This window comes from Nanorana parkeri, unplaced genomic scaffold (genome assembly GCF_000935625.1).
Source record: "Nanorana parkeri isolate BGI_ZX_2015 unplaced genomic scaffold, ASM93562v1 scaffold1439, whole genome shotgun sequence".
Classification (NCBI taxonomy): Eukaryota; Metazoa; Chordata; class Amphibia; order Anura; family Dicroglossidae; genus Nanorana; species Nanorana parkeri.
Genome location: NW_017307707.1, coordinates 400,675 through 421,653, shown reverse-complemented (window position 1 = coordinate 421,653; position 20,979 = coordinate 400,675). Strand labels below are relative to the sequence as shown.

Here is a 20,979-nt window from a genome sequence, read left to right as displayed (position 1 = left end):
TGATTTCCTCCTTCAGTTTATAGAAGTGGACACGACATAGGGCATCCCTGGGCTGTTGCGCCGCAGGATTGCGGAATCCTGGGACTCGGTGCACCCTATCAAGGTCGATAGGGTCTGTCGCCCCTCTATCAAGTAGTGAGTTAAAAATACCTTTGATAGTGGGTTCCAGATCCGCCGTCCCCGTCGCTTCCGGCAGGCCGCGAATTCTAACGTTGTTCCTTCTATTCCTGTCTTCAGCATCATCCATATGTGTCCACACAGACTGCAGCAGCTTATGTTGGTTTAAAGCTGTAGCTTGTAATGCATGTAATGCCCGGTCCGGTGTTGCGGAGCTAAGATTACTAAATTTAAACATGTTCACGTTGGAGGTAAGGAGATTAAGGGGGGATATGATCTCCATGTACAAAATGTGTTGTATACAAAAGGTGTTCATGAAACCCTGGAACATCTGCATGCTTAACAAGGTATTTTAGGTCTTTCCTCCTTGTTTGCTTTGCAGACTTGAGAGTTAGGCCTTCCTGGCAATCCTCCTTGCTTCGGTTTAACCCAGGTGAATTTTCTTCCTGTTAAATCTCTGCTCTCTTTGCTCCAAGGACTCTAATGCAGGACTCTAATGCAGGACTCTAATGCAGGACTCTAATGCAGGACTCTAATGCAGGACTCTAATGCAAGGACTCTAATGGGGAGTCAGAAGTGTCTCTAGCCCCGTTACTCTTCAAGGCTCTAGGATAGGCAGGATATTTCAGAATGTTTTCCCTTTGGGCTGCGTTTATCTTCCTTGCTGCCATCAGTGTGTTGAGCTTGATCCTTAGGTCTGTCAGGTTTACAGTCTTTCATCCTGTCACACAAGGAGGAAATCTACCTTCCATCCCTGCCATCCCTTGTATGGAAACTTCCCATGTATTTTACCCTATTTGGTTATACTCCTTGGGTTCAAACTAGAGGTGCACCGAAATGAAAATTTCAAAACCGAAATAAAAAAAATGTCAGGCCGAAACCGAAAATGTTTTTTATTTTAACTTTTTTTAAATTTTTTTAAATTTTGTATTTTTTATAAACTTTTTATATTTTGATTAATTTTTTATTAAATATTTTTATTTTTAACGCTTCAAGGGAAATATTGGGGGTCTAAACAGACCCCTGATATTTCCCTTTTTAAAATAGAGAAAGAGGTTGAGGACACAGAGTCCTCAATCTCTTTTACTGCATCCCCAGATATAAATAGGAATCCTCCTATGAGTGTTCCTGTTCATTCATAACATGAGGACATAGTATGTATACTATAACTACAACTATGAATGAACAGGAGTTGATGTGGATCACTTCCCATTCATTCACAATTGAGGATATAGTCAACATACCATGTCCTCAATTATTTACAAACACTCAGCGTTTACTAATCGGAACATCTGACCTATGGCAGGCTGTATGGTAGGCTCCTCTGACTGGTTGAATCCTCTGGGTTCTTCCCTGGTAGTTTTTGCCTTGGCGAGGTGAATGTCTGCCCTGGCAGTCATGCTAGATCTGGACTTCTTCTTTGTTTCTTTTGAACCTGTAGTATCAGGTGAGTTGAGACTTATGGCCTTCTCTACTTAGAGTGGCTCTGATCTACTTTCTACTAGGAACAGGACATCCATTCTTAGATTTCTTTGTCTAGTCCCAGTTCATGAGGGGAGCTTTTTTTCCTGTAGGGAAATAGTCCTTTGTTCCACCCTTCCGGTTGGATCAGATTGACCAGCTTTTCACGCTTATAGTCTATGGTTTGATGGTTTCTCTCCTATGTTGAGACATTACTCTCTGGTCATTGGCCATTCTTCTTTCTCTTTGGGGTGGGCGGTTGTTTGCTGTGGCCCACCCTCAGTTGGACTGTTTTTGGATGTTCCGGTGGTGAAGACTTGCTGTGTCCTTCAAAGGATGGGAAAGCAAATACAATTTTTGTTTTTAAAAATTCCCTCTCTTGAAGTTCATTGAGGGACACAAATCCCACCCAGCTGTGTTTATGATCATGCTGTTGGTACTGCTTGCTTTCCAAACGGAAGCATGCTGGTTATAGGAGGGGTAATCTGCAGGTGGCAGTATAATCTGATGGTGAGGAGTTCCTGTGTATCTCAATAGGCTCCAAGAAAAGGATTTTATGGGGAGTACAAAAACCCTATTATTCTCACTATAGAGGCATTGTAAGTCTGGAAAAGGGGTCTGCACAATGTTCGTAAGAAAGCCTAGGTGGGAATATCTGCAAAGGCATTTTCTTCTTGAAATCATAAATGGGGGGCCTACAACCTCCCATTCTTTAGAAAACAAAAAGTCCAGATCTTGTAAGCCATCATCATCAAACCCATATAGCTGTTCTGCTGGCCTCAATTATTTCTGATCTCTTATTATTTATTGAATACTTATATATAGAACATACACTATATTGCCAAAAGTATTGGGACACGTGCCTTTGCACGCACATGAACTTTAATGGCATCCCAGTCTTAGTCCGTTGGGTTCAATATTGAGTTGGCCCACCCTTTGCAGCTATAACAGCTTCAACTCTTCTGGGAAGGCTGTCCACAAGGTTTAGGAGTGTATCTGTGGGAATGTTTGACCATTCTTCCAGAAGCCCATTTGTGAGGCCAGGTACTGAGGTTGGATGAGAAGACCTGGTTCGCAGTCTCCTCTCTAAATTATCCCAAAGGTGTTCTATCGGGTTGAGGTCAGGACTCTGTGCAGGCCAGTCAAGTTCCTCCACCCCAAACTTGCTCATTTATGGACCTTGCTTTGTGCAGTGGTGCGCAGTCATGTTGGAACAGGAAGGGGCCATCCCCAAACTGTTCCCACAAAGTTAGGAACATGAAATTATTGAAAATGTCTTGGTATGCTGATGCCTTAAGAGTTCCCTTCACTGGAACTAAGTGGCCCAGCCCAACCCCTGAAAAATAACCCCACACCATAATCCCCCCTCGAACAAAACTTTACACTTGGCGCAATGCAGTCAGACAAGTACCGTTCTCCTGGCAACCGCCAAAACCAGACTCCTCCATCGGATTGCCAGGCAGAGAGGCGTGATTCGTCACTCCAGAGAAAATGTCCACTTCTCTAGAGTCCAGTGGCGGTATGCTTTTCACCACTGCATCCGACGCTTTGCATTGCACTTGGTAATCTAAGGGTTGGATGCAACTGCTCGGCCACGGAAACCCATTCCATGAAGCTCTCTACGCACTGTTGTTGTGTCAATCTGAAGGCCACACGAATTTTGGAGCTCTATAGCTATTGACTCTGCAGACAATTGGCGACTTCTGTGCACTGCGCTTCAGCATGCGCTGACCCCGCTGTCATTTTGCATGGCCTACCACTTCGTGGCCGAGTTGCTGTTGTTCCCAGTTGCTTCCACTTTGTTATAATACCACGAACAGTTGACCGTGGAATATTTAGTAGCAAGGAAATTTCACGGCTGGACTTATTGCACACGTGGCGACCTATCACGGTACCACGATTGAATTCACTGAGCTCCTGAGAGCGACCCATTCTTTCACAAATGTTTGTAGAAGCAGTCTGCGTGCCTAGGCGCTTGATTTTATACACCTGTGGCCATGGAGGTGATTGGAACACTTAAATCCAATGATTTGGAGGGGTGTCCCAATACTTTTGGCAATTTAGTGTATATATTTTTTTTCTAACTCTTAACATGGAGCTGCTGGCATTGGCCACTTGAGTGGATCTAAATATCAATGGGTTACACGTTAGCGTTTCCACTTCCACTTTTCTGATCATATTTTTCCTCTAACAAATATTTCTGGTTTGATTTACTTATATTAGACCATTCTATGGGCATTTAGACTCCCTTACTCTGTCAGTGGTGGCGAACCTTGGCACTCCAGCTGTGCCAAAACTACAAATCCCAACATGCATCTGCCTCTGGGAGTTATGTCTGTTGCTGTCAGAGCCTTGCAATGCCTCATGGGACTTGTACTTCCAAAACAGCTGGAGTGCCAAGGTTTGCCACCACTGCTCTAGGTGGATTGGTGAAATTTCACAGCGGTTTTGTAGGATGTAAAATTTCAAACCCTTCTCTGCATAGATTACCTTCCTGTCTATCAGATTTGCTATAGCTTTTTGGAAGCATTGTGGTAGTAATACCCTTATTCCAGCCTATTGAGGCCTGACACCAATATGTGCACATTGTAACATTTTAGCTGACCTTTCACCTAAGTTTTTCCAACAAATATATGGTAGCCCCCCTGAGCCCCATCCTAGATTGCAAGATGTAAACATACAAGAAAAACACATTTGTAAGCAAGGGATACTCGCCTTACACCTAGCTTTTGATCTGCTCGTCTATGTGCTGATGTCTCCTAAATAAGTTTTTTTTTTTTTTTTTTTTTTCTCTTGCCAACATTTAAATCAGATGTGAGACACTTGGTTTACTACTTTACTCAGACACCAGCTGTAATTTTTTTTTCTTCAGTAGCAATTCAAAGTAATGTAAGGAACAAAAGCACTATTAGTCACTTAAAAATCTTTTAATGCTTTAGAGCAGGGGTGTCAAACTCAATTTAATCATGGGCCGCATCAACATTATGGTTGCCCTCAAAGGTATCTGTAAGAATATATAAATGTATCTAATCTTTATCATAATTGCCTCTGCATTTGATTATCACTGGTTTTAGTAATAACTTAATACCTAGATCTGAAAGTAGAAGTCTAGGAAATGGCCTGGTAGGCCGGATTCGGCCCCCGGGCCTTGAGTTTGACACATGTGCTTTAGAGTTTCAGATATTCACTTTAGTTCCCTATTTTAAACAGCTGACTGGCAGCTGTTTTTGAGTTAAGCAGGCAATTGGCATGGCTTATCAATTTGATGTCTTCTGTCTACCAAGGGGAGATGTTTTCAAGTTTCACTAGGTTTTTTTTTTTTTAACCTTTTTGGGGGTTCTTTTCTGCAATTCATAAAGCGTCCCTCCACTGTGTCTGGCTACTGCAACTACCTCACAACTTCACAGCAGAATGGTGTCCCATGGTGACAGTGTTGGGACCGTACCTAGATCCAAGGCAGGGGTGTAACCCTCACCGGTGTGACCCTGATTTGAAGTGTGAAGCCAAGGGGGTTTTTTTTTTCCTAAGCCCCTTTTGTTTGGGTGGAAGAAGCCTGGCGAGCGAGTCTCGGCCTGATGTCCTTCTCTCTGTGGGTCCTCTGTGCTCCCTCTGCTGTGGCTACTAATGCTTTCTCTGGTGTGCTCTTCCTTGTGATTAGTAGTCACTCACTCACTACTAACTCGAAAAGCAGATCTGATTATGGCCTGGTTGGAGCCTCATGTTCCAACATTGTCCGCTGTGCACATTTTAGGGAGTGGGCAGTTGGCAGGTGAACTTTTTTAGTCAGCAGCAAATTGAATCAGAGAAATGGTCTCTGCATCCGGAGGTATTTTGGGCACTTTGCCAACAGTGGGGGAGGCCAGGTTTGCATCTCCTGGTATTCAGATTCAACAACAAGCTGGGCACGTTTGTCTCTTGGTCCAGGGATCCGTGGGCCTTGTAGTGGATGCTCAGGTGACTCTGTGGGATCAGTTTTTCCTTATAAACGCCTTTCTGCCTTGAGGAATTTCTATTGTCCACTCAGCGGGATTGAGGCGGAGGGCATTACAATGATCAGGGCTTGAAAAATCCGCTCGTCCTCTCGTCTGTGACAAGAGGACGCTGGAGCCGGACAAGTAGCTTCCCGGCCAGCCATTGTACTTGGCCGGCCGGGAGCTTTACATTCATGCGATCGGGCGTCTCTAGAGACGCCTGATCACTTGTATTAGGAGCAGCTGTCACTTCCGTCACCGGTCCTGAGATCCGCTGTGCCCGGTGCGGCCAGGACTGGCACGGCTGCTCTGTGACAGGAGATCGGTACACAACCTTCTTGTGAGCTCCTTTCCAGTCCCCGAAGTTTCTGGCACCTAAAAAGCCCCATTTGATACTACATGTTATACTGTAATTGTTAGGGGTGTGGTGCCGCACTCTTACCTCTTCACCCCTTATGCAAAATAGACCTCTGCTTTATATAAATAAAACCTGAGGATTTTTGGGAGTGGGAGGGGCTATATGGAGGTACTCACGGCTCTGGCCAGTGTCCAGTCACCTGATACCTGAATCTTCCGGTTTCCTTTACTGCACTCCAAGAAACTGATTTTACTAGTGAGTCAAAAATCCTAATGTTTTGTAATGTGCATTTAGCTGTCTCACTGGATTCTGTTTCAACATCAGCATGGCTAGTAATTTGGTATGGATTTTTTTTTTTTTTTAAGTGACCAATGTCTGTTTGAACTGCAGTGCTAACACAATGCGGTATTGCTCGATAACCCTGCTGTTGTACAGCTAAGTAGTCATATGATTGTACTGTTAATTGCAACCTCTTCCCCATATAATCACTCTTTTGTGCAGCTTTGGTTACTATATAAATGAAAAGTTTTCATGCAAACATGAGCTGACTGCCCTGGGGTATGCCAGATCAAGCAATTGTCATCTCCTGTCCAAGAGTACCTTTTAATGTTAGGTTCCTTTCTGTTTGCTAAGAATTTACTGTAGTATTGCATTGTACTGTGCTGGGAGCTTCCCTGAAGACAGTCCTGAATTATGACAATTTTATACTATTTCATTCTAGAATATACTGACACAGATATTGTGTAGGAGAAAATTTACCATAACATCCTTTCTGGGGTTATAGAACAGAGCAATGATGATTACCTTACAAAAATACAAATCTGACATTGTCTGTCTATGTATGATCATGAAAACCTTTAAATTAGGTGCTGTTCCTGGTTTATTTAACATATTTTATGTCCCTGTCTTTTAGCTAGGAACTAACCCGACCAGTATTGACAGTGTGGACATTAAGAAAGATCAAGAAGTAAAGCTGAAGCCTGGCCATGTCTTACATGTGGTAAATAAGCTGTATCCTTACACTGTAGAATTTGTAAAAGAACCAGGCCAGTCTGATTCTAGAGACCAACAGACGAAGTGCACCAACAAGAGGCCACACGAGAATTCTCTAAATAAGAGCAAAGACACAAAGTGCTCAAAACTGCAATCTAATGATCTACTTGGTAGTAACAAGAACAGAGATGATACCTCAGCTGAGCAGCAACAATGTGCTTCTCAGGTATGTCATAGAACATGTCTTTTTACTGGTAACTTCATTGTAACTTGCTTTGCCTAGTGTTTTCGTTACTATATAACATGTATGTAGTTTAAGATGATTCTATACTTTTTTTCCCCCCCTCTGTAGTCTGAAAACAAAGGACACTGGAGTCAAGGGCTAAAAGTTTCTATGCAGGATCCCAAGATGCAGGTACATATGAAAAAGAAACGATCATGTATTTTCATTGAATACTCCTAATTAGTTATCATATTTGACAAGTGCATAGTGAATGAAATATTAAATCTGAAGCAAAGTAAGATACTGGAGCAAAGACCTGTGCTGATGTGCTGCTTTATTTTCTTATTTATGGAGGGAGGCATTTAAAGATGTGATATTCATAGATTGATGTATAACTAAGCAATAATTTGAAAAACTTGTCACAGTACACATTTGGGGACATTTTATCAAGCAAATCAGCAACACAATCAGATGCAAATCAGGCTTCCTCTCGTTTAGCAAAGTTTCTGGGAGAGGTTTACAGTCCTGTGCATCTGTATTTCTGGGCATCCAAGTGTGGCAGTTAACAAAGTTCTGAGATGCACTTATTTCTTAAAGGTATGGCAGATTTCCCAAGTCATCCTCCAGGGCAGCAGATGAGAAATAGTGGTTCCGCTTACAACAGTACCACACCAACACAAGCCCCACACTTTCACGAGAGCGCTGTGTTTTTGTTCTTTGTTGTCAGCTTACAACAGGAAACACATCATCCACATTAAATAAAAAGGGCATCATGTCTAGTCACCTCAGTGTTGTGTTTTCTCAGGCTCAGCAGGAATATCGTACGGTTTATTTGTTTCCCAGCCTTTCATGCTAGTAGCAGGGGCTTCCCAGGTATACTCCCTAAGTCTCCAGGGACAGTGGACCTGGAGGAGCTGTATACCTGTGCTTCTCCTGGTCGGTCCTTTCTAGCCAGGGACCTTCTCTTCCCAGCTTTACTTTTTCCTGAGGTTTCTTCTGTACTGGAGGGGAAGCAACCATCTCTGCGGCATTACGACTCCGAAAGAGTCCTCCCTTACCTCCAGCCGTCAAGGCTGTTTTTTGTAGGGCGCTTGGGGTGCAGTGGCTTGTCCAATGGAGTGTTCCAGTAGAGTGGTGCCATGGTCGCTTCCCCCCCCATAAAGTTTGTAGCTTGTGCAGGGATCTGGGGAAGTGCGGGTGTCTTTGCCGCCGCTGCGTCCTCCGGGTAGTGACATACTTCCACCATGCGACTGAAGAGGGGGCAGACCCGGGCCTTGCTGTTGGTAATCCTAGGCATGTAGGCAGGCAGACACTGGCGGGGAGGATTGGGGCCCTGATGCCGGATCCACAGGCACCGGGGCAGGAGCACCAGAAGTACTAGCAACATTACCACCACTCATCTTTGTTTCACACAAAAAGGAGGCAATTCTATCTAATTAACAAGGTGAAAACCTTTTGAAGTTGCAACGTTAAAGGCCTTTTCACGTTGTTGTAACGCACTTTTTTTTTTTGTGTTAATTGTATTAAAGTAGCCTATTCTGCCATGTATCCCGAGCTCTGCTATCCTGACGGGCACCCGGGACGTCCAAGGAGAGTGTCAGCAGGGAGAGTGGAGGACAATCAGTCAGGAAAGAAGCTAGAACGATCTGTGCTTGTTTAGCTTTAAAGTAGTGCAGAGGTGGATCTAATAGACCAAATCAGTTATGACAATTATGAGCAGTTAGGATAGGCGACACATACAGTGTAGAGTCTCTTCTGTAATAAAAAAACAAAAACCCCATCGGTCAGTGTATCCTTTTTGTAAGGGGATTGTCAGGAAAAAACACCCCCAAAATCCTTTCTTTATAAATAAACATTTTTAAAAAGTGTTTTAGTTCACTGTACACTGTAAATGCTCCAGCGAAGTCAGTGACTGCAGATGTGGGTATTTTTATTTTCTTTGTTGCTTTTTAATTTTAAGGTCTTTCTATGATCTATGAAAATCACATTGTTTTGAGTAAGCTTAAATAGTCTTCCTGTTTTAATACAGGTCTTCAAAGATGATAAACTAGTGGTGATTAAGGACAAATACCCTAAGGCACGCTACCACTGGCTGGTTTTACCATGGCAATCCATCTCCAGTCTGAAAGCACTTCGGTCAGAACATTTGGAGTTGTTGCACCACATGCATGCAGTTGGGGAGAATATTATACAGGACCATTCATCTCTTAGTAGAGCAAAGTTTAGGCTCGGGTACCATGCCATAGTTTAAACCTTTTTCGTATTTTTTTTTTTTTTTTTTTTTTGCCAGAACATTTTCTTTGCATATGTAAGTAATCATTTATTTTTATTCCAAATAGCCACATTCATTTGCATGTCATAAGTCAAGATTTCGATTCCCCTTGTATGAAAAACAAGAAACACTGGAATTCTTTCACTACAGAATACTTTTTAGATTCTAAAGGTAAGGGTTGTCTTTTTTTATTTTATTTGCTGTGTTTTTTGGTTATAGAGTAACTTGTAAAAGACTAACCTATTTTTCCTAGTGCATTAAAAGGTAAGTTCACTTTCCCATGCGATGGCAAGAGTGAGGGTATTGATTAACCCCTTGGGGAGGAAAAAAAAAAACAACTGAAAAAACAGCAAAGGAATGATGTGAAAGAGGGGGTAAAATTGTGAAAGAGCCACCCATCACATAAGGTGGATAAATCACAACCTATATGGCAGATTATATCTATGACCGCCCATATCAAATCCCAGATGGTCCCTGTTTCGATGAGGAACTCCTCCCCCTTTTTTATGGCATCAAGATTTATGTAAACTGAAGCTATAAAAGCAGATATCATACTCCCTCCATTAAAATTCAGACTGAAAATGTATGTATCCGCAATAAAACAGTTCAGGTCGAAACCTATGTTGAGACCTGTGGGGACTAATGTTTTAGCTCTAAAGATCCACTCGGATTCCTTTTTGGCCAAACTTCTTTTCCAGTTCCCTCCCCTCCAATTTTTCTTAGCTCGTTCGATACCCCGAAATTGTAAGCCTGCGGGGTTCTTATGACATTTTTTAAAATGTAGAGAGACTGAGTGATCTTTGAAACCACGTTTGATGTTGTATATGTGTTCTCTTACACGAATGGCTAACTTGCGGGTAGTGCGACCAATATATTGTAGGCCATCGTCATCAATTGAAAAGAGTTCCCATCTTCCTCAGCAGAAGAAGCCTAAGGAAGAGAATGCAATACTTTCTACAGTTGGGAGATGTTTGCTAACCTTTGCTGAGACTTGCAACCCAGACACCTTGGTGTGAGAGGTGGTTTCTATAGATGCAAGCTGGAATTTTGCTTCCTGCCTCCCCCTTGGTTTCTCATGTCTTTCTAAACTTACTGTGTCTGCACAAATTGGCAGATCTCCATCAAGTCCTCTTGGGTCTTCAGGATCATGGTGTTTTTGCCCCAGGTTCTCTGGCAAAATGTTTTCTGAGGTTTTACTCCAACCTGTTCATCTTTCCCAAACCCAAAGGGGGGCATCCACTCCATCTTGGATCTAAGAGAACTAAATGTATTCATTTAGGATCAGAAATATCATATGGAATCCACCAGGTCTGTCATTGCTTCCCTTCACCAGGGAGACTTTCTACCTTTTGGTGGACATCAAGGACGTGTATGAACATGTCCTCACCTTTCCAGCGCATCAAGATTTCCTATGCTTTGTTGTGGCACCCCTACACTACCAAGGTGTTGGCCCCAGTACTAGCACTGCTGCGCTCTTTTGGCCTCTCCATTGCTGGATACATCGACAATCTCCCGTTTAGGAAACAGTTGGTGCAGGCTCTATCAGACAATTTGGCTTTGAGTGCCTAGACATTACAATGGTTTGTTTAATTTCTAAACCTGGTGGGCTTGGGAGGATTGCTGGGCACCTTGTCGGTGCAGAGAACATGGTGGAGTTCCGTCTCCCAAACAACATCGTGGAGCTTTCCTGTCCTGGAAAGAATAGCACTTTCCAGCCTTGTCTGCCATTTGCATCCCAGACATGGACAGTTGGCAGGCAGACAGGCTTCCTCAGCTGGCAACGTCTGGACCTGGGGTACTGGTCTTACACCCAGACATTTTTCAGGACCCGTGTCACAGATGGGGTACGCCGTATGTGAACCTCCTGGGATCCGGGTTCAACAACAAACTGCATAAGTTTGTCTCCAGGTCCACAAATTACTGCAGGGCTAAGCTTTGCTATCTGCTATTCTGCTACGTAATGGGTGTGCCCATATTGGCCCCTGAGAATCTCCTTTTGGACAGGGGAATACCAACTTGCAAGCCTCTGCTTTGAAGTTTGGCTGCAACAATGTGAAATTAGTATAAGGGGCTTGCAAAGGAGGATTTGCTGGTTAATATCAAGGCCTTTTGGTGTCTAAATATAGACAGGACTTTCACTTTTAAAAATGTAAAATGTTTGGCATGTTCCCTTGAAATGGGCTCATACATTTTAGACACCTAGCATATCATTGCTGTGATTGCCTTGATAGGTTTGGAGGAAAGGTGAACTGTTTATGGGCACAGCAGAAAAAATAGGCACCTCTAACAAGCGAAAAGATCTTGGGTAGTAGACCAATAATCCGATCTCTGCACTTAACAGGAAGCATGTCACAATGGTGCTAGACATCGTTGTTTCCTTAGTTTTCTGCAACTGTACGCATCTTCCAAGACAAGGTAGTGTTCATTTTTAGCAGTGACCAAAAATATCCATGGTTCAAAATAGAAAAAAAAAGTATAAATTGCTATAGTACTACAAGCAGATTATAAGCAATGCATTTATTAATTTGACTGATTTTGTAAAAATAATTATTTCAAAACAATGTATTTTAGATTTTTTTTTCTTTTTGTTTGCCTGTAAATTATGCGTTTGACATGTCCTTAATTATTTCACTGCCTTGTCTTTAATACTAGTTTGTAATTATTGTGTTTTTCATTATTTATTTTTAGATGTAATTGACATGATAAAACTAAAAGGAAGAGTGGAGGTAAAAGATGGAGCATCGGAGCTCCTTAAATCTTCTCTTCAGTGTAATGTGTGCAAAGTTCCACAAGCCACTATTCCTCAGTTAAAGGCACACCTGAAGAAGCACTGGACCTAACAGCAGTACAGAATCCGTATTATACAGATCTTCTTTTCCTTTACGCATTGCAGGTTTTGTTTGCCGGCTATTTGGATTTTCCTCACTTGAAAAATGTTGATTCTCTTTTGAGATATTGTTTAGTATCTGAGCTTTACATGCAGAAACAATGTTGTAAGTTAAATTAAAAAAAACAACACTTTTTTGTATTACAAAACCACCTTTTGCATTATAATCTGTATATAGTCTGCTAAAACTCCTGCATACTCTAACAAGTGGCTGTACTTGTCATAATGTTATAAACCAGGGTTGGGGAACATCCAGCTGTGGGCTGCATAAGGCCTGCAAAATAATTTTGGTCTGGTCCTGCCAAGGCAACCACAGACGGGACTCGAAATGCAATAAATTACGACGGGTCCCCATTAGGTCGATCGCGATCTACCAGTAGTTCGCCAAGCTAACGCTGGTAGATCGCGAGTCTGCTCCCCACCGCTTGCTAGTGTGACACTGTAGACTGGAAGGGTTGGTCCGCCCCTCCCCATCTGCAGCGTCTGACACATTCGGCCCACCCCTCTTGAAGCTTTCGCTACTTTGGCCCACCCCTCCCTTCTCCTCCTGAGGCATCGGATACTTCAGCCTGCCCCTCCCCTTCTGAGTCGTCAGACACATTCAGGCAACCCCTCCCGGCTTGCAACACACTAGGACACATATGGGTGGCCCCTCTCCTCTTGAAGTCCGTCGGACACAGCAGCACTAGCACGGGTGAAGGAGCCGGATGAGGAGATAGCATTTAGTTATTGCTGGTAAGTGGTAATTTACCAAACTCCGTATAATCTAGAGCGATAAGAGGTGCGGGAAGACAGGTGAAATGGTCTGAGCTGCACATAGAAGGCAGGAGAGAGATGGTCTGAGGAGCTGAACACAGAGAAAATGGGTGAGAGGCCCAAGGAGCTTCACACACAGGAAGGGAGTAATATGACCTCACCAAATCTAGGATGCAAGATTAGAACAGCGATCAAAGCAAAATAATTGCATCGCTGGCAACACACACACTGGATAGTTATTAAAACTTAAGTGGTGTGACATCCTGCAAATGGCGACTACAAAGAAAAGAAAAGTTGCTGCAAAGTGTCAATCATTCCAAGAGGAATGGACAGATGATTATTTTTTTTGTTGGAAGTCAAAGGCAATCTTGTGTGTCTTGTTTGTGGCGATGCGTTAGCAGTAATGAAAAAAAGCCAATCTGGAGCGTCATTACAGCTCAAAACATGCTATACTCAATGAATTGGGAGGGCAAATGCATCTTGATAAAATCAATGCTCTTCAGCGGAGTTTGGAATCATAATAAGCTGCTTTCACTAGGCCTTGTGACGGAGATAACGTTATTTGTTATTCAGTGACGAGACAATGAATATAAATACTGCCCAACTGGCTGTTTGCATTCATGGGATAACTGTAGAGGTTGACATGCGAGAGGAACTGCTGTCACTGGAAGCTATGCATGGCACTACAAGAGGTGAGGTCTTATTTGAAACTTGTTTTATCAATGAAAAAACTTGAGCTAACATTTGAAAAGTTAAGTGACCTTAACTTTGGCTCACAAAATGGCTTAATTGCATTTGTCAATAAAGAACTGAATCATCTCAGTCTTGATTCAAGTGATTTGATTGTATGCCACTGCATCATACACCAAGAAAGTCTCTGTGCACAGTAGTTGCGGCTCAACAATGTGATGTCAACAGTAGTGTCATGCATACATTTTGGCAAAAGATGAGGGTTTAACTGCCAGTTTAAGGAGTAACTGAATATGATCTTGAGTCTGGGTACGGTGATCTTGTTTATCACTGTGAAGTGCGATGGCTGAGTCGCACATGTTTAAATCTGAATTTTGTGGCTAGAAAACTGTTTAAGACCCCCAAACAATTATTCATCTTCTGAAAGCATAGGCTCTGTAGAATAAAAAAAAAAGCTAGTTGCAATTATTTAAGTTGCATATTTGCGCAAATGTTTATCAAATCGACATTTTTAGGAAAACATACACTAAACTTAATAGTGTACATAGACAATAATACCTATTTTTTTTTTTTGGTAAAATATAAAAGATTGGTATCTATTTACCCAACAGAACCCAAACATATCAAGTTTTAAAAAACGCGCGACAGTCGCCCATAATCAATGCTTTAGTTGCCTTTACCGCTCATCAATTATCTCTCTCACTCTGATGTGCACGGTGATATGTGTGGCATAAGCTGTATCACATTGTTGCTGATGATTTTAGTGAATGGAGGGAAGATCAGCCTCCAATCCAGCTGCTGACACTCCTTGTACTGGTCTTGGGCCTGCATGGGCGACAATGGAGCCTGGGATACCTGGCGGCGATGAAGAGGGTACACTGTAAAGCTGCATACAAGTGATCAGGTGATCTACAGTCGCCCAGACTTTTGTATCTTAAAGCCAACTGTTAGCTGCAAAGAACGGTACTTGCAGTTTTTCTCAGCCCCGTATCAAAAAGATTGATTTCTTCTAAGCGTGGGATATATTACAGGTTACTGACCAGTGACCAAGCTGTTAGTATGCTACAACTCAGACTCATTTTGTTTTGTCTACATCAATTCCTCCAGGGCATTTATGTTTGAATGTATGTCTTCATAAATGTTACAACACTTTAGCCTTACACAGGCATGGGTTATGCCTTATACTTATACTATTGCTTATTTTTGTGCAGTATTGCAGCCAGTTTGTGTTGCAACAGTTAAATCTGTACAGGTTATTGTACTTAGTGTGTGTCTTGTATCACAGTGTTCAAAACCTCTTACATGACTTCCTATTAATAATGATGGAAATGTCTATGTTGATGCAGAGGTTTAGTGTTTGTCTAGCACTTGCAAAGTGTCAGTGGTGGCAACCAGTTTATATAGCACCAAGTCCTTTGTAGGTCATGTGTGGTACTTGTGTATTCTCTGAGCTGCACCATGATGATAAACCTTTTGTGTAGCTTCTGTACACTACTATAGAGGTTTAGGATTATGTATGTCTTGTGCTTTCTATACATCATTCTTCACAGCTTATTTATCTTATCTGGTGTTGGGGTATTAGTTTTGTACCACAAGGTTTCATCTCTTACATGATTTCCTAAGGGGCGTTATCGATCTGGCAGTCCATGTTGTAATAGAGTGCTAGGACATTTATTTTTTGTGCTTGAAATGCATCACTTTTCACATTCTATTTATATGGCAACAGAGTGCATGTCTAGTGTTGGGCTCATGCACTCTTTTAGTGTTCATCTGGTACCACAGATTTAATCTTACATGAATTCCCACATTGATGATCTGTCAGTTGTGTTATATCAGTGAGCTAGACATTTGTCTAAATTTTTTTTCTTTACAAATGTCAGTTTTGCTGCAGCAGGTTCTATACATCGTTCAGATGCGCCACTTTACAGGCAGTTTAAGGGTCCCCCCCAGGCACGTTATTTAAAGGGATTTTTTTATTGTTACCCTTTAAGTGATGTTAAAATCACTGCTCCTTTAAAAACTGTATTTTTTTAAAGTGTTTTTTTAATGGATTCATGTCCCAGGGCAGTACCCAAATGTCCATACACCTTTTATGGCCAATCAATTGCATATAAGGCTTAAAAAAGGGTACATTTGATTTTCAAAGTTCTACCCCCATAGACTTGCATTGAATTTGAGTTCGAATTCGAACCAAAAAGGGCGGTGTTCGGCTCATCCCTAGTCCTTAGTGAGTAAGCTACCCCAGAGAAGTCCTCTTCTTCTTCAATTACTGCCAATCAAGGTGTTTGTTTTGTTTGTTATTCATGCAGTGTACAGCACATTAAAAGTAGAGGATCAGCCTGCTGCTTCTACAGCTGATGTTCCCTGTCTTGGTGTTTTAGTGCCCCCAAGACATCAGACTTTCTTGGTGCACCTGCTGTTCCATGTCACCCTGACAAGGTACCTTTTGCCTTCAAGTAGTTATGAGCCTTATACCTGTTTGAAGGGTACTTTGTTAAAAAAGTGGTCTGTCCCCACTATGGATCCCACAATATCCTGCCTTAACAAAGTGACCAGCAATTCCAGTGAAGGATGACTCCTGTCTATAAGGACCCAACCCATAAATAGCTGGTATCCCTCTCTAGAGCTCTGTTCTTAAGGACAGGCCCCTCTCTTCACCCATCATGGCTATGACCTTACTTTGCCAAACCATGACTGATTGGGCAAAGTCCATTAACAGGGATCTGGCTGCTGTTAAGTCCTTGGTCAAAGAAAAATTGACCAAGGATTGTAGATCTAAGCTACAGTTATGATGAGAAGGTAACCTTCCAGCAGCCCATCTCCCACATGGGTATCCTATCAGTACACATGTGGAGGACACTTTGCCTAGAGGGTTGGATTACTAAACTTGCATCTCAAAAATATCTAATGTGCATGGCATTAGAACGACAACACTTCTTCAGATCTACTCTGGATGTCATCATAAAGGATGCTACTGATTGTAAGAGCACCCATTTTCTCAGCCGAAGAAGTCTAAGGCACAGACACAGTGCAAACGCTCATCCCTTGCTGGCAGTTATGACAAATCCGCACTGTTTCTTAACTCTGCACAATCCACCTCCAGACTCCCCCGCCGAAGCTTGGCTCTCTGTCCAGCTACAAAGTCAGCCAAACACTCTGGTAAACCTTCCTTTGCATGAAGGAGCGCCCCACTTTCCAAAGCGGGGGGCCATTCGTTAATCTTTGCAGACACGTGGACAACTTGCATCTCAGATGTTTGGCGCAGAAGGTGGTTTACAAGGATTACAATCTGGAGTTTCCCTCCTTGACCCCTCTTTGGTTTCTCACCTTCAGCCATCACTGATTACTCCATGTTGCCTCCTGAATAAAGATGTAATTGGTCTATTTCCTGTGACAGAACCGTTTCATGTGTTTTACTCCAACCTGTTCACGGTTCCCAAACCAAAAGGGAGCAATTGCCCTATTCTGGATCTCAAACCACTGAATATTTTTATTTGAACTCAGAAATTTCACATGGAATCCACCAAGTCTATCATCGCCTCCCTTCATCGGGGAGACTTTCTAGCTTCTGTGGATATCAAGGACGTGTACCTACATGTCCCATCTGTCCGCCTCATCAGCATTTCCTGTGCTTTGCGGTGGGGCCCTTGCACTAGCAGTTCTTGACTTTATTCTTCGGTCTCTCCTGCACCTCAGGTATTCACCAAGGTGCTACCCCAGTACTAACTCTGTTGTGCTCTTGTGGCATCCCCATTGTGGGATACTTAAACAACTTCCTGCTCAGAGAACAGTTGGCTCAGGCTCTGTTTACCAATTTGGCCTCACTGTCCAGACATTACAATGGCTCAGATGGATCTTGAACCTTCAGAAATCATTGCTGCAACTGACTCACCATTTGGAGTATCTGGGTAGTCTTGGACACAGGTCAGGCTAGAGTGTTTCTCCCTACGGACAAACTTCAGACTCTCCAATCTCAGATTCAAGCTGTCCAGTGTAGTTGTCTGACTCTCTGCTTTTGCATGAGAGTCTTGGTTTGGATGGTAGCCTCCTTCAAGGTAATGTCATTTGCCCGCTACCTTCTGTCATTATGAAGCAAGTCAGTCCAGTCCTTGCTGCCAAATGAATCAGTCTGTCCAAAAAACAGGTTGTGCCTGGAGTGGTGGCTCAGGAATCCTCTGAAATAGGGAAAATATTTCCTTCCTGTCTTTTGTTAGACTGGGGAGGAGCACCCTGTTGATGCAGGGGACTGGGTTTTCACTGAAATCTCACCTCTCAATTAATATCCTGTCATTTAAGGTGATTTTACTGCCTCTACACCGTTGAACCATCCTGCTGGAGGGTCATCCAAACTGGATTCAGTCAGACAATGCCTTAGCAGTGTCAGCAACCATCAGGGAGGAACCAGCCTTGCAGCAGCAAAAGAGGTAGATTTAATTTTTTTTTCCTGGGCAGAACTTTTCAGGCACAGACACTTGGCACAGCTGGCAATGTCTGGACCCAGGGGAGGGGTCTTTATACCAAGAGGTTTCCTCTGCCTCCAGGTTCAACAATGAACTGGACAGGTTTGTCTCCAAGTACAGGGATCCTCTAACAGAAGCAGTGGATGCTCTGGTGGTTCCATGGGATCATTAGACTGTGATCTATGCCTTTTTTTTTAAAGATTTTTGTCTGCTTTACAGGAGAGAGATGGGAGGGCATTCTGGTGATTCTCAGGACTTTAACCTTTAGAAGTTTCTCTGTAGGATACATTTTCTCCTTCCTCCAGCTGGGTCTGGACCAGCATTCAGCTCTCGGCACTAAGGTCAAGTTTCTGCCTTTTCTCTCGTTTCAAAGAGCATTACCTCTTAGTCCTTTTATGAATATCTTTGTGCAGATTGCCCTGTTTATTCTCATGTGACTCCAGGGGACCTGAATCTGGTTCGCTGTGTGCTTCAGAAACTGTCTTTTGAACCTGTTAGAGACATTCACTCTCTCTCACTCACAAGGTGATATTCCTTGTAGCCATCCTCTCTACAAGGTGAGTATCAGAACTGGCAGCTCAGGGAAACCTTTTTGTTTTTGCATAAGGACAGGGGTGGGTTCAGGACCAGGACTTCCTTCTTGCCCAAGGTAGTTTCTGCCTTTCACCTCAACCAGGCCATCATTATTCTGTCTCTGTCCAGCTGTAATTCACCAAAAGGAAATTTTCCCGTTGTCTGGATGTGGTTTCAGAAAGACCGGTTTCTTTTTTTTGTCATCCCCGATGGTCCCTGTGAGGATGTGGCAGCTTCTCATTCCACCATCTCTCTAGGCGGCTTAGACAGAGAATCATCCAAGCTTATGGTCTCAAGGATTGGGTTTCACCCTCTCCTGTCAAGGCACACACTGCTAGATCTGGGAGTGCTTTTTGGCCATCAAGTTACTGTTTCCTAGATTTGTAAGACTGCCACCTGGTCCTCAATTCACAAGTTTTACCTAGTGGATGTTGAGTCTTCATCTGATGTCAGCTTCATGCTTCAATAAATCATTAAAGTAAATTTCCACTTTTGCAGTCAAGTTTGGAGAGAAAAAAAAACCCACCTCTGTATGTTTCCCATTCACACCACATAAAGTATTTTGTGTTTTTTTTATTACCGTATTTTTCGCTCCATAAGACGCACTTTTTTCCCCCAAAAGGAGGGGGAAAAAGTGCCTGCGTCTTATGGAGCGAATCCCGACGCCCAAGACATGCAGTTTCGGGCACCGGGCGAGTAGTAGGAGCCACTGCTCGTTTAATACGAGTGATCTAACGAGATCACTCGTATTAAAGCTGAGCAGCGGCGATCGAGTTCCGCAGCAGGAGCCACTGCTCGTTTAATACGAGTGATCTAATGAGATCACTCGTATTAAAACCGAGCAGCGGCGACGATCGAGATAACCATAGAGCAGACGAAGAATAGACGTTCTTCGTCTGCTCTGTGTGATCAGAGACCGTGGCGCTGTAATCACAGCGCCACCTGTCTCAGCGGTCACTAACTGCAGCTTCTGTCATAGAAGCTGTGACAGAAGCTACAGTCTGTCGAGTGCTCCATAAGGCGCGCCGGACCTCCCTGCGTCCTATGGTCCGGTGCGTCTTATGGACCGCAAAATACGGTATATATCTCTTCCCTTTTAATGTTTTTTTGCGTAAGACAATACAGAATCCAGGTTTTTCTGAGCACCTTCACAGTAATCTGTGCTTATAGAAAGACTTAACCCGCATCTAACGGCTGTGATCACTATTGGCACCATGGTATGGTATATCTTTCCATTCTTACTGCCATTCTTCATATTCTATGTCCGCATGCTCTGGTTTATTTTTTGCTGAAGGTATTAATAAGCTCTTATTTTTATTTTGCTACTGTTTTATATACATTACTTTTGAATTGAATTGTTTCTGGCAGGATTATGATATCATTATGACGTAAGGGGGCGGCAGCTGTTTGTCCACAATTTGCACTGCTGGTATTTCTGTATAAGATCTGTGAGTTGTAAGCTGCATAGTCATTCAAAGCCTGACGAGGGAGGAGAGACTAAAGATTGAAGAATGAACTTAAAGGGTTATTAAACCCTCTGGTGTTTTTGCATATATCTACTACTAGCAAGCAGTAGTAATATGCAAAAAGTGTAATGCTGCAAAGCATCTTGGGGCGCGCATGTGCGCTTCACATTTTCGGCCAGGAGACGAGGAGAGACCCGCATGCAGACACCATGGGACAGGAACTGCCAGCTAGGACAGAGGAGTCAGCGCGGGATCGGTGACTCGCAGCAGCGCTGGAGGGACAGATGAAAACGTCAGGAAAGAAGAATATCGGATTAAGAAACATAATTTAAGGTAAGTGCTTTAAATTACCATTGGCGGGGGAGGGAAAAATATCTTTGACTTTAATGTCACTTTAACAATCAGCGGTTTGTGATTGCCCAGTTCTCAATCTATAGAGGCAATGTGTGGGAGCTGCAGTGTCACACGCTGGCTATAACTATGGGTATGAGCGCATTTTCACTCTCCCCATAGTTCTCCTTTTAACATAGAATGCACAAGCCAACCTTTTAATCCATTGCTAGGACAGACAGTGTTCAAATCTACTTTACAAATTATAATGAAAAGTACCAGTACAGTACTGATGGGGTTTAAAAAAAAAACAACCAGTAAATTAATTCAACCCTTAAGAAGCCAAGAAACCCTAACCCAAGTAAAAGCAATTTAAACTGTAAGAAGCATTACATTTTTTTTAAATCTTATTACTATGTGAA

At 42.8% G+C, this 20,979-nt stretch overlaps 1 protein-coding gene across 1 annotated transcript; it reads left to right on the top strand.

Annotated features, from left to right (window-relative positions):
• Nucleotides 1-5,385: 5,385 nt before the first annotated feature.
• Nucleotides 5,386-12,243, top strand: APTX (aprataxin). Its single transcript, XM_018569984.1, is given in 6 exon segments — nucleotides 5,386-5,532; nucleotides 6,821-7,126; nucleotides 7,253-7,315; nucleotides 9,153-9,368; nucleotides 9,437-9,566; nucleotides 12,084-12,243. Coding segments are annotated over 6 exon segments (1,014 nt in total). The 3' UTR covers nucleotides 12,236-12,243.
• The last annotated feature ends 8,736 nt before the right edge of the window (nucleotides 12,244-20,979 follow it).